The 14,610-nt window shown below is 39.4% G+C and overlaps 1 protein-coding gene across 1 annotated transcript; it reads left to right on the top strand.

Moving 5' to 3' along the window:
• Positions 1-468: 468 nt before the first annotated feature.
• On the top strand, positions 469-14,098 carry ndor1 (NADPH dependent diflavin oxidoreductase 1). The gene is made up of 15 exons (XM_033647317.2): positions 469-599; positions 1,546-1,685; positions 1,869-1,946; positions 2,256-2,353; positions 2,447-2,545; positions 4,156-4,257; positions 4,413-4,616; positions 5,484-5,611; positions 6,852-7,063; positions 7,456-7,563; positions 7,678-7,792; positions 9,129-9,275; positions 9,376-9,494; positions 10,445-10,539; positions 12,900-14,098. Exons 2-15 carry the CDS (start codon positions 1,551-1,553, stop codon positions 13,042-13,044), a joined length of 1,785 nt encoding a protein of 594 aa, XP_033503208.1. The 5' UTR covers positions 469-599; positions 1,546-1,550; the 3' UTR covers positions 13,045-14,098.
• Positions 14,099-14,610: the final 512 nt, after the last annotated feature.

Here is a 14,610-nt window from a genome sequence, read left to right as displayed (position 1 = left end):
TTAATTAATTTATTTTTTGATTGAATTGAATTTCTTACTAATTTTCTCCTTTTACTAATTTATTGCTAATTTTTTGGGTCATATCTTCTTCTGTTGCTCATTGCTTTCTTCCCATGTTTTTTTAAAAAAAAAACAAGACAAGGGTTTTCAAGGGTTAATGGCTAGTTTGAGAATAATTGTAAAATACATGCAGCATTTGGTTAAAGCTTACAGCATTAAAGACTGCATGTGACGCGTTCACTAATAAAACAAACAAATTAGACATGAGTTTATTGACCAGTTTTGTCAGTGAGCATTTTGATACTAGACAGTACCCACGTATCTAGTTTGGACCAATGGAGCCCAAAGAAAAGCTATAAAACACGACAGAAACCCGTGACCTATTTTCAACGCTATTTTCAAGCATGAAAAGGAATGATTTCTGATTTTCCTTGGGCGGACATGAATGCAGCATCAGAACACGAGCCAATCACAACGTGAACCTAGCTTGCCGTAAAGTGTAGCGTTGATGTTCAGAATGAGAAGCTGTAACGTCACCTAGTGGAATTATTTGTTAGTTTTATTAAAGTTTAAGGCTATTGTTGACGAAGACAGTTGCGGTAAGTATCTCGTTTTCTTAGTATTTGGTGAAATATGTGATTGAGGAGAAAAATGAATATGAACAAAAATAATTTACCACATTTTCCAGGCAACTGACTTGCTAGCAGCTAGCAGCACAGTGATGTAATGCCAAGTACCTTCATGTAACATTATAGAGAGATGGGATGTAACGTAACTAATGTCTTCAATTAAGGTACGAAACTGCGTTTTAAGAGAGTATTACATTACCAAGACTTCAATTGAGATGTTTTATATTTAAGTAATTAAGACACATTGCTACTGCACAAGGTTACCTTCATTGTCTGGCGCAAGAAAAATAATTCTTTGATTAAATGAATTGCTGCGTGAAAGACAAACATGTCACAATAAATAATAAAGTAATCTGCTTATATTGAGCACAGTAAAAACAGATTGATTGTACCTGGCTCACTATATGGACGCACTGGCTGAAAGTGAACGTCATTCCATTACATGATGAAGTGATTACATGCAAAGAAACACACTACCACAATCATATGACACAAGTATAATTACAAAAATACCAAAAAAGAAATAGTGGCCATACAAATCACATCACACAGCACAATGCGTTCCCATCATTTTGCCATATCCTGTTACTGTTTGTTGAGCCTTATTACTATAAAACATCATTAGAGACATGCCAGGTTGTTTAGTAATAGTGTTCTTGGTAATTGTTGGAAATAACTGAGTATGCACTGTGGACTTCTTCATAGGCTGCTCCATGTATGTAAGATTGATGTAATTATTAATTTGTCTGCACTGACACTTGCATTCTCTGCTTGTATGTGGGACTTAATGCTCTTTATGTGTTTTTGTTCATTTGATCATTTGTGTGTTTGTTTACACCTTTCTAGTATTCTTTTTATTTTCCAGGTCCATGCTCTTCTACAATAACAGTTTATTTTGTGACTTTGTTTGTCACAGTCATCATGTCAAAGCCCACTCTGCTTGTCCTGTACGGGAGTCAGACTGGTACGGCCCAGGACACGGCCCAGAGGATTGCGCGGCAGGCGCAGAGAAGACAGCTGCAGGTTCAAGTGTTGCCTCTGGATAACTACAACGTGGTGAGTGCGGTGTTAGCAAGGAGAGGGGATTGTTATGGTTCTGATCATTTTTAGTTCCAACACAAGATCTGGGGATTGAACTAGGTTCCCTGTAGTGGTGGGTGATATTTGTTTGGGGATGTCAAAGCCTACATAAATCACACGAGAACATTGTGTCATCATGTGTTTCCTCTCATCAAACAGGCCAACTTGATCTCAGAGTCTCTGGTTGTTTTCGTATGCGCCACAACTGGTCAAGGAGACCCTCCTGACAATATGAAGGTAATACTACAGATAGAAAATGTAAAGAACACAACAAAAAGGCATGCACTAGGAGGAACAATAGTTTCAGTACATTTTTTGGGTGATCTGTCCCTATTTAACAGTTTTCAAAATCTGTTTGAAAAACCATAGGATGCATGTGAATATGGATGTGATCAATGTGTATGTTTTCATATTAAAATCTTATATCAATAATTTTATTTAGATTTTCTTATTTTATACCAGACCCATTAGATTTGTCAAAATACAGACTAATACACTGAAATAAGAAAACCCCTGTCTTTCTGCCTATGTCTTCTTTCTCCAAAGAACTTCTGGAGGTTTGTCTTTAAGAAGTCTTTGCCTGTTGGCTCACTGAGTCGATTGGATTGTGCCATACTGGGCCTGGGGGACTCCTCCTATCCTAAGTCAGTCCTTTTCAGAGTTACACCTCTCACAGACAGTTCACATTCTAAATGACTCATGGTCTTAATAAAAGCATCAACTGCTTTCACCCGTAGGTTCAATTTTGTGGCTAAGAAGCTTTATAAGCGCCTTCTGCAGCTGGGGGCCAGTATGCTGCTGCCTGTTGGGCTGGCAGATGACCAACATGACTTGGGGTAAGAAAAATGTGTCTGAGGAGCTGATGAATCATTAACTGGGAGGAAAAATAAAGCTCAGAATAAATTTTTATTCCAGGTATTTTTATCATGTTTGTCTACAGCATTTTAACATGATTTTACTCATCAGATAGACATTTTACAGTTTTTTTCCCCACATTTGCACCTGTGCACTGTAGTGTACACCAGTCAGCCAAAACATAAAAACCACTGGTGGGTTATGTGATTAGCATTGAGCATTTTGTTACAATGCAATGTTCTGCTGGGAAAACTTTAGTCCTGGCATTCATGTGGATGCCCCTTGACAAGCACCACCCATCCAAACAACGTTGCAGGTTGTGTACTGTGGATTGGGATCTGGGGACTTTGGATTCCAAGTCGACACCTTGAGCTCTTTGTAATGTTCCTCGGGTCATTCCTTGACAGTTTATATGGTGTGACATAGTGCACTGTCCAGCTAGGGAGGCCACTGCCATCAGGGAGTGCCGTTGCTGTGAGGGGGCAATGCTGTTTGGGTGGGTGGAGCACGTCAGGTGGCATCCACATGAATGCCAGGACCAAAGTTTTTCCAGAAGAACTTTGAATTGTTATGAGATGATCAGTGTTTTTCACTTCACCTGTCAGTGGTTTTAATGTTTTGTGTGATCGGTATATGTTTTTCACTTTGTTAAAAAGTGCTGTATTATGTTCTCTTAGCTGAGCATTTAGGCAGTAATTCTTTAAAGAGTGCTACACTGAGCAATAGTGGGCTCAAGTTATGATAATACTAACACAATATTAATACAAGCAAAACTAGTTTCATAACTGCAAGTTATAATAAGCCATTGTTAAGACTTTGCCCCAAAAAGCTCACTTAAAATAGGAATTAGATATGGAAAGAAAATTAGTTCATACAACAGATTAATTCCAGGAGGTAACTTGTAAAATATTTCTCCATCTGCATTTTTTGTTTTGTATCTCAAAACTACAGCACTGATAACATTTTGTGCTAAGTCGAGAGAGAACTGAGAATGCGATTTTGTTTTTGGTGCAGATTCAGAGCCAGCAGTGTCACCATGTAGACATTTATTAAGCTTTGTATATTTGAACTCATCACAATATTTATTTGCAGTTTGATTCCTTGGTCCAAGAAATCTGTTTCTATCTGTGATGTCACACTCACCATTTTGCTGCTCTCAATTTCTATTTCTAACACAACTAATGTTTTTCATTTTGTAATTAATCAAATTGCTTTGTCTTTGACAGTAGCTCAACAGTGATCGCAAAAAAACGGCAAAAAGATTTAAGACTTCCTGCAGGTTTCACATTAAAAGAGAACGTTGACGCTCCTTAGAGAGTGTTGAGTTCTGCTTGAGAGAAAAAGACTGTGTTAAAGTCTGGAAAAAAAATAAGTGAACTAAAACAGTACCTAAAATTCAGAGTTGTGTTACTGATGAAAATGTAAGTATTGTAGTATAGTATGTATTCAGAATTGATCAATTTATCAACAAAGTAGAGCACGTCTGAAAAGGTGTGGAGAAAAAAGGGAATGACATGCAACAAATGCTCTTAGCTGGAATTGAACCAGAGACGTGTTTGTGTTTACTTCACCCAAAATATTTTTGAACCAGGTCAGATGCTGCGATTGACCCATGGCTCACATCATTTTGGGAGAAAGTGTTTGCCCTGTACCCATCTTTGGCCAATGTGATTCCACTGAGAGAGGATCAACCGTGAGTATTCTCCTGATTTGACACAGCATTTATTCTGTGGTCGCATATTTTGATTATGAGTTTGCGTCCTAAAAGCCTATTATTAACTCCTCTTTGGGTTTAGTGCTGAATCCTAGTCACATTGATTTTTTTTTTTTGCTGTCTTCATGTGGCAGGCTTCCTCCAACGTACACCTTCCACTTTCTGGATGATGTAAAGGAGAAGACAGAGGACAGGCTGAGGATTCCCACAGAGCAAACTGTCCCCTGCCAGTCTCATCCCTTTCCTGCCAGACTAGTGTTCAACAGGAGAATAACAGACATGTCACACTTTCAGGATGTGAGGCACATAGAGTTTGATATCACTGGATCCAACATTAAGTAAGTAATCTTGAGCCCCTTTCTCACAATCTGATGGCAATTAAACATGTCAGTCTCGTATCTGAATAAGTGCCCTGATCACTTTCATGTAAACGTCAGACCTGAAACTTTTTCTGTATCACTTTAAACATGACATGAGTCTGAACTCAATGTTTTCACATTAATGTAAAGGCTTGCATCGGCACAAGGTTAAAAATGCAGAGAGAGAAATGCCTTCCAAGATCACTGTAATGAATGTATCATCTCAAAATTAATCTCTTATGCACAAAGAAAATAAAAGTTTAATAAATTATGATGTACTGTGACTTAATTTTAAGTTGATGAGGTAATTCTTCCTTTAGCTCAGTCTATGTAAATGATTGTCCCCTCACAGTGCGAACAGGGTCAAAGAGCTTAAAAAACACACAGAAATGATCTGACCAGCACTCTTTCTATGTATATTTTAATTTGTATTTTTGCCAAAATAAATGAATACATGAATAGCCAGCATGCCAGGATTTCAACTTAAAGCCCTGTCGTATAGTATTTGTGCTCTGTTGGATGATATAAAACAGTTAACACTACAACTGGACCGCAGTTGTGCAGTTCTGTGATGAACTGTGGGATACACCAGGGTTGGAAATCAACTTTTTTGTCCACTTGTCACTGTGGATGGTGGATTCCAAAATCTTCCAGCTACGCAATAGATTACCCTTGTTTTTTGACTGGTGAGTGAAGCAAATGTAGTAGCCACTTGCACGTTTTACCAGCAACTGGCTGATGGCTGCTGCTAATTTCCAACCCAGGAATACACTCTTTTTCTCTGCATTTGAATGCAAAATGAAAGTGGTGAGCCTTCTGGACATTAGTTATCTTATTGCTTTGCAGGTTTGCTGCTGGTGATGTGGTGATGATGCATCCATGTAACTTACCAGAGGATGTACAGCAATTCTGTCAACTGTTGAGATTAGATCCAGAGGCCAGGTTCACTGTCAGGGCCACAGACAACACTGCAGGTAGGTGTGTGTGTGTGTGTGTGTGTGTGTGTTTACACTGTGTACATTATACATGATTTTTAGTTCACAACAAAGACATCTATTAAGCTAATGTCATTTTATTTCATAACTCTTCTTAAAGTTCCATTTTATTTCATAATTCCATTTCTATTGACAATGAATCAATCTCTGCCTCCTCATCTTTTAGTCAATCACATGTTGCCCAATAAGCTCACTAATTGCCAGATAGCTAGCAGCCTCACTGTAGCAAGCAAGCTCATCCCCAGTTATCAGTTTTAGCTAACATTAAAGGGGCTCAATGTGAAATTCAGACCACATGAGTTGTCGCGACATGGTTCTCAACATGGAGGTAGCAGAGCTGGCAGCGAGTAGCTAACGGTGCTAACCTGATAAACAGTACTAAACAACGGCAACAGTGGTGACAGAGGTAATGGTGTTCCCCGGGGGTAACAGGAGGATAGGTGCTATGGTTCCATCACTTCCATGTCAATGTTGTCACAATATCAGCGGTAACAGTGGGATAGTGGGATACATACATGCATTAACGCGTGTGTGGCTGGACTGGCTTGCCACACCAAACCAGGGAGAAGCTCAGTTTACAACACACACACAGGGAATGTGACTTCATTCTCTGCTCAGGACCATTACTCCACTATATCTTCAGTCTTTACATGGCGATATAGGTTTGCGGCCATATTAATGCTCTGAATGTTGCATACAAAACCTTTAACTTCCATTCAGAGTTGTGTTTGTGTCCACCTGAAGGTTTTAAGTCCAGTATTTACTCTGTTTTTGTCTCCTGAGGGATGTATCTGGCCCTTTAGCTGCTAAATGTTTCACTGTGTTCACCAGATTGTCTTTATCTGTGTCAATGTTCTGTTTAGTGCTTGACTATTCTAGTGTACAGTGGGTTTATTATAGCTTTTTTCCCCCTGAAAACTGCTTCTTGCCGAAGTAGCAGAGTGTGGTGAGACTCAACCAAACAGTAAAGTTGCTCCCAAAACCAAAACAATGAACTGAAAGATGCTGAAAGGAACTGCAGAGTTGGTCGGTAATTCTCTGTGGGTTTTTGTCATTATGAGTGACACCTTTCATTTTAAACAGCATCATTTGAGTCACTGTTAATATAAAAAACTGATAAGTGCAACTGTAAAGCTGAATTGCTCCTTTAAAAGCATTAATGGCCTAGCCTTTATAGTCTCTTGATGCTGAAATGACCAAAAATGTCTTGTCATCTCAGTTCCAGCCAGGCTTCCTCAGCCCTGCACCGTGCGCCACCTGGTGGAGAACTACCTAGACATTGCTGCTGTGCCTCGCCGCTCCTTCTTTGAGCTGCTGTCCACCTTTGCCACCAATGAGTTGGAGCAGGAAAAGCTGCTTGAGTTCAGCTCAGCGGCAGGCCAGGATGAGCTGCACAGCTACTGCAACCGGCCCCGACGCACTGCACTGGAGGTGAAGGCTCAGGGTTAGAGTCAGAGCCGGGCTGTGAGCCAGAAATTCAGTCTTGTCAAGGAAAATTAATATTATACTCTGCCAATTAAAACTTTGCTCTTGATATAGCTTTTTATTTATTGTAAAGCCACTCTGGGTTTTATGGGGGATTGTGTTATTTCAGCATCCTTTAAATTATTTTGATAGCGTGTGATTTTGTTTGTAGAGAAATTAGGCAATGCTGCTGAAAATAGGTATGGTCAGTGTTGTCTTTAGCACATTTGTCTCAGTCAGATCAGTGCAGTGTGCCTCAGAGTCAGACCTGTTCATATAATACTACACATGGAGGCTTTAAACTTGATAACATGTCCTCTGACCTGCTTTGTGAGTGTGCTGTGCTCTTGTTGCTGCAGGTCTTGACAGATTTCCCCCACACAACAGCAGAACTCAAAGTAGACTATCTCCTAGATCTATTCCCTGAGATCCAGCCTCGCTCATTCTCCATCGCCTCCTCTCTCAAGGTAACTCATCCTTGACATGAAAATTATTGAACTGCAGTGAAAATATATGCTGTGTTTCAGCTGCATGCCTTGTGATATCTTGACTTATTCCAGAAAAGCCTTCTCTCCACACAGACTCATCCAGACAGGCTTCAGATCCTGGTAGCTGTGGTTAGTTACAAAACCAAACTGTATAAACCACGAAGAGGCCTTTGCTCCACCTGGTTAGCCTCCCTGGACCCCGCACAAGGTCTCTCACCACACTTTACATGTGCCTACATCACAGCTGTAGAAAACGTAATTCTGATTGGCTGGAGGTTGTGTGTAAATATCAGACATACAGACACTGGGTTCCTTTTTGTCTGTTAGCATAAAGTTTTTCTCACTTGTTGAAACGGCGCACCACTTTGGACCTCATGCAAGAATCGCTGCTAGAAACAGATTCGTTCATCAGTGGCACATACCAGTGATTTAAGAGAATTTGTGGCATTCACAGATTTTCACGTACTTAGGAGTTTTCTCTTGGAACAAAATTCTACATATATGCATTTATACATATATACATGATTACCACTACAACACTACAAAACAACCGTTGCTGTGTCTTAATTGATAAGAACAAATGAAAGGCAATTGCTACTAAAGGTTAGGTTAAAAACTGTACAACAACAGTCATGTCCCCTCTGTGCAGCTCTCTGCTTTTAACACAAAACATACTTATTGCACACACACTCATTTACTGCACTCGCTCACTCACTCACTCACTCACATTCTGCACATACTATTTACTGCAGTTGCTTAATTATTTTTTGAACATACTGTCTTACTTACTGCTTGCACACTCATTTAATGCACACACTATTATTTACTACCCGCACACTCATTTACTGCACACGCTCACTTATTTACTACACTCACTCCCTCACTTACTCATTCATTTACTGCACACACAATCATGTACTGCATACACTTCTTTATTGAATTAGCTTCTAACTAATCAAAACTAATCATCTCTTCTTAGCAGTTTTTTTTTATTCAAAGTTCAGCTACTGTCAACACTTCCTGCAGATGTTTCATGTTAAAAGCTCACCAGGGAAGTCAAGGATCTTACTCTTTAAGCCACTGGGATGTATTTCACTGTTGATGGCTTAGCCCAAAAAAACAAACCGCAAAGTAGAACAGACTGCACAGTATTTCTTTTTAACAGAGAGGCTATGAACAGCAGAGTGGTGATATGACTGTAGAATAGATGGAAATATACATTATACAGAATTTATCAGGATGACAGGTAGACATGGAGATTAACTGCATCAGCATCAACAAGATTAGAAAACAAGGAGACAAATGTCAAATTAGATATGAAGACCCATGGTGTGCTCTGCAACTGAGGAAAATAAATGCTGCTATTTGAGAACTTATTGAATTAAAATTTTTGGAAAGCAGCCGTGTCTGAACTAAATGCTGTCATCCTCAGCGAGTCCTATTGTTTATAAAACATACTTAATAACTTGGAGAGTAAGTTCCTCCTGATACAAAACAGTGATTGTAATCATTTTGTTTGTGTGTCATACTAAACGGTGTTACAGAGGAGGTGTATGTGCCTCTGTGGGTGAAGAAGGGAACGATGAAGTTCCCTAAAGAGAAGGACACCCCTGTGATCATGGTCGGGCCTGGAGCAGGAGTGGCACCCTTCAGGTCGGCTTTACAGGAGAGGATCCCTGAGGGAAAAAACAGTGAGATCTTTACCTCTCTGACTTTGTTTCTCTTACTCTCTAGATGAATGATCCCACTTACTGACATGACGCACCTCCTGCTTGTCTTCCTACTGTTTAGCCAATGTCCTGTTCTTCGGCTGTCGCTCTGAGACCAAAGACTTCTACTTCAGGTCAGAGTGGGAGGAGATGATGAAGGATGGACATCTGACCCTTTTCACTGCCTTCTCACGAGACCAGGTCAGACACAGTCAATACCCACGTTAATCATCACAGGACAGGACAGAAAAGCTAACAGTAACTCAAAAACAACACAAGAATTACCAATGACCTACAAATGACTTGATTATAGCATCAAATTATAATGACATAAGTTTAAATAGCAGAAAAATGAAATAATCCTGGTGAATAGATGTGATCTGTGTGTTGTTGTCAGCCTATTCACCCATTCACCCCCCACCAGTGAACATTGATGTCTGTCTGTAGACCATGTACAGTGTCTTTTTTATGTTACCACTGGGGGGCACCAAACTCAGACATTATCTGATTCTACTGTGTAATGTCTTCATGTATTGAAAGAAAGTTTATAATCCATTTTGCCCTCTCTCTTTGTCAGATAAATGACAATGATACTGTATTTTCCTCTGTGTGCATGTGTACTTATCATGTATATACTTTGTTTAATATACTATAATATACATAAGATACAGTATATGTCTTGATGACACTTCAGATTCTCAACTCTCTATACTTTGAGTAAATGCAGTTGCTGTATAAACTGCAAAATTCCTGCTGAAAAGACGAAGTATCAGAAGAAGAAAATTCAAATATCATCATTAACCTTCAGATGCTTTACAATTAAAATAATAATGATAAGAATTATTATTATATTTATTATAGAATTGTTTGGTGATGTTTGTTTTTCCCTTTGTAAAATAAATTCAAATTGTCACAAATAAAAACTGTGTAATGTTAAATTTCAACCATGTTTAAAAAAAGAAAAAATCAGCTCAGGGTAAAGCCAGAACCATTTTCAACCTTTCCTTCAATACCTAGCATTCACTGTGAACACTGCACTCAACCCCCCATGCACTGACTCCACGTAGCTAAATTCCCCAGCATTCCTGGAACTTTGGCTGTGCATCTATCCTTTGTGGCTAATAATGAAACTGAGTATTTCTGTATTTCAGGAGGAGAAGGTGTATGTGCAGCACCGTGTGAGAGAGAACGCTGAGCTCCTGTGGGATCTGATAGCCAACAGAAGTGGCTGCTTTTACATTGCTGGGTGAGTCACAGGCAACAAAACTAAACCTCTTCTTTGTTCACAGCTGGGTATTTAGGATAGCTTTGCTGTTTTTCAAATCTGTCTTAAAGCAATAGTGTGGTGCCCATTTAAGCATTGCATAATTTTTCCTGTTCATATTGATCACTTCCTGAAGAGCTTCCAATGAAAAAGATGGTGAACAAAATCCTCAGTCGTCATGCCATGCAAAAATAGACTCCAGAGTTTATCAGAAGTTAATATGAGTCTTCAGCAGCCTGAATTAGACAAATTAAGTTGATATCTTTCAGAGTTAGGCTGATAACTAAGATTCTGATCCTGCAGAGATACCAGGCCTGCTTGGAGCTACATAAGGAAAACAGCATTTGACATTTTATTTTCACTTGGCAATTAGGATTGTTGAACAATAACACCTTACCCAAATAAGAGAGAGAATGCTGCTCCCCATGTTTCTCCCCTCTATACTAATGTTGTCCAGGCAACAGATTTCATGAGGCTGGCTTACTTCTCACCACGGCATGTGATGAATAAAAAGTGCACCCTCTGTGTCCAAATGACAATTTCCTAATGATTTTTGTCAGTCACACAGGCCCTCATATCATTCTTTTCTTAAGCGTTACATGTTTCTTCCTGTAATGCTACCTGCCTCAGCAGCAGCAACAGTGCTGCTGTGAAAGGGACAGTCTGATATTATTCTATATTTTTCTTTATTGTTATTTTTTTATAAAACAACTAAAACCAGGGAAATCCCTTTACTGTGACAGCTTTATAAGTCGATCTCTCAGTGCTCTCTGTCTTCTCTCCCCTGTATATGGCTCTCAGCTCCAAGCTCATTGGTTAATACTGAAAAAATGTCTCACAAAAATATTTTCATTTTTAAAAAAGGTTCAGTAATTTTTTAAAGAAGAGTTTGTCACTTGTTACAAATACATTGGTATTTGGCTTGATGAGTCCCTCTCTTTTAAACCTCAGGTTGATAATCTTCTTGAAAAGCTGAGGCTGAAGTTAGGGTTTTATGTCAGAAACAAGTCCTGTTTCTCATTTGAGAGTAGGAAAAGACTGGGTGCTGCTATGTTTTTACAAGTTCTGGATCATCTGTACATGAATGCATCTGCACATTGTTTGCACATGTTAGATACTGCATCATAGTGCACTGAGATTTGTTACAAATTGTAAAGCCCTCACTCATAACTATACGCTTTATTCCAGGGCTGGTTGGCCATCTTGGACATTTCATAGGTTCAGTCACTGATATTTGTTCATTTATAAAGCCATACTGGGTAAACTCCCTCCATACATTTTTACTTTGATTGAACAGAGATCTGACTGTAGCTTTAGTCTGAGACTTAGTTTTGTCTTCTGTTCCTAGTGCACGGACTGAGCTGGGAAAGAAAGCTTTTATGTGCTCTGCTCCCCTCACTTAAATATTATTATTAATTGAATAACCTTCAAAAAGAGTTGAAACTACATGAATTGGTCTCTCTGCCTGATTTTAAAGCTCTCATAAGTAGAAGGATGAATGAATTGGTTAGTTCTTGTCATTGTGCGTAGATGATCTAATATCTCTCCATGTTACTGTATCTTTTAAGTTTTTTATTGTATTGTTGTTTGACTGTAACTGTTTTGTGTGCTGTTGTCTTGGCCAGGTCTCCCCTGTAAGAGATCGTTGACCTCAATGGGACTTACCAGGTTAAATATGGGTTAAATAAATAAAATAAATAAATCCTAAAAACAGCGGGTCACTGTAGTTTGTAGCAGACAGTACACAAACAGGAGGTGATAGTATATTAGTTTGGGACTATTTTCAGTGGTGGATTAATCTACATTTGGTGTTCTAGTGCGTATTTGAGGCAGCAGGACAGTGTATGTGGGACTGAGTCAAAATAAACTCTAGTGTGTGTGTTCATGGAAATGAAGGAACATGTCACCCAGCTTGACAGCGTGGCTCACTGATGTGTTTTAAACAATGATGGAGCGCTGTGGCACAGAGGAACAAGATAAATCAGGCTCTCACAATACCTGTTAATAGATACATTCACTGTTGGTTTGGCCCTGCACATGAGATTTATTTACAAAAGGAAAATTATAGAATATCACCAGAGTAATTTTGCTTTACTGACATTTTAGAGACCTCTCATATGTTTCTTGTTAATGGGCTTCTTGAGACCACATGTCCAGACTCAAATATGTTAAAGACTCACTTTGTCACACAGGCCTCAGAATCCTCAGGAGGGATGTGGAACAAAAATAAATCTACCACTTTTTATATTTGATGCTGGCATGTAGTTGGACTTCCCTGTTTGTTGTGTTAAAAAGTAGCTGCGAATATACAGTTCTGACCTTGTTTCTTTTCTTCTGTGCAGTAATGCTAAAGAGATGCCAACCAGTGTGTGTGACGCTCTGAAAGAGGTGTTCCAGCAGGAGGGAGGTGTGTCCACCGAGGACGCCGAGCAGATGCTGGCAACCATGGAGAAGACGGGCCAATTCCAGAGTGAGACCTGGTCCTGATCACGACCTCTACCCACTGCTCCTCAGGGTTCACATTGAAACTGCTGCTGCTAACGTGTTGACTGCATGATACAATCCCCACTGACATATCAAAGTGGAGTCATCCATTAGTCAATATCAGCATACTCAAGCATGGAAGTTCATTATTGCTTTGTGACAAAACAACCTCAGCTCAAAGGCCCACTTACTCGCTTTTTTGGAGCTTTCAACCACATGTAGCAGGCTTTATTTAGCTATGGAGCTGGCTCAGGTGTCATCACATGACTCAAATTTAATTCTTAGGTCAACAAGTGTTTGTATTGAGGTGCTGTAGTTATAATCACAGCCTGTGTTCGCTGCGTTCAGATCATAGCCTGTATGAAATAAGCCACCGTGACGTCACCCATTGGATTGTGGACTCCTGCTTGGAAGCCAGGAGTTTGGCATTTTGGCCTTCGCCGTCTTGGAATTATGGAGCCATGAGTGACCATATTTGGACGAGAGGGTGAAGATAACCTTAATGCTAGCTGTAGCTTGCTTAACATGGTGCATTTACAGATAATGTTAATTGTGATAATGAAAATTTTCACTGGTGAAGAACAAATTCAAAATCATAAAAAAATAAAATAAAAATAATGGACCAACAAAACTGAACATTTGACTCCTTAAAGGGTCTTTTATAGGCAACCAAAAGGTTACAATCAACTAACAAGAACTAAAACCACACTGAAACAGGGACAGCCATGGCTGCAATTCCAGAGTGAGACCTGAAAAAACTGAATTCACTTCTGTGCAGTGTGAAAACCCATCATTGTATTGTTACAGTGTAAGTACAATATGTAAATGAAGTGTGATAAACTTCCCTCCATCTTACCAGCGGCCAGATCTGCTCATCTCTTAGCTCAAATATGCCAGATGACACAGTTTTCACTGGCTATAGGGCTGTTGCTCAGCCTAAAGATTATACTTCCTCATTTTTGTGTGCCGGCCGCCACAGACACAAAGGGTATAGAGGTGGATCCAGTGAGATAGAGACGCCCCCCTCTCTCTTTGCTTCTCTCAAACTCAGTCCAAATTAAGATCAAATGGTAAAACTAGGCTGATTCTGTTACTGTATTGTCTATTTTTCGCCTAAAATGTTTTCAAAGTGCACTGTTAGGCTGTAATACGATAGTTTTTGAAGAGGAAGTGGGCGCCATACAGTTTCCTGTATTGTAAAAATGTAGACTGAAAAAACTGAGTTCAAACAGGAAAAGTTAGGCAGTGCTGATCAAATATAAACCAAGATTCTGTTGCTGTGCTGCCTATTTCTCACCTCAAATGTTTTCATAAACATATTTTACTGCCCTGTTTATCTGTCATTTGAGATTGTTTGTTGCCAGTTGGCCACCATCACCCGCCAGTGGGAGCATTTATTGGTCCTGTGCAGGGCAGCAAAAGCAAATTCCCTTTACTCTGTTTTCTCTGGTCATGTAGCACCAATCTCAGAAGTATTTGCATCTTTCTACAGCATTGACAAGTTTTATGAAAAAAAAAAAAAATCTCTCCAGCAGGAAAATACTTCTTTAAGGTCATTTATATCCTTAA

The sequence above is a fragment of the Epinephelus lanceolatus genome, chromosome 19 (assembly GCF_041903045.1).
Source record: "Epinephelus lanceolatus isolate andai-2023 chromosome 19, ASM4190304v1, whole genome shotgun sequence".
Classification (NCBI taxonomy): domain Eukaryota; kingdom Metazoa; phylum Chordata; class Actinopteri; order Perciformes; family Serranidae; genus Epinephelus; species Epinephelus lanceolatus.
The sequence above is the reverse complement of the archived record's forward strand: the minus strand, read 5'-3'. Positions and strand labels throughout refer to the sequence as shown.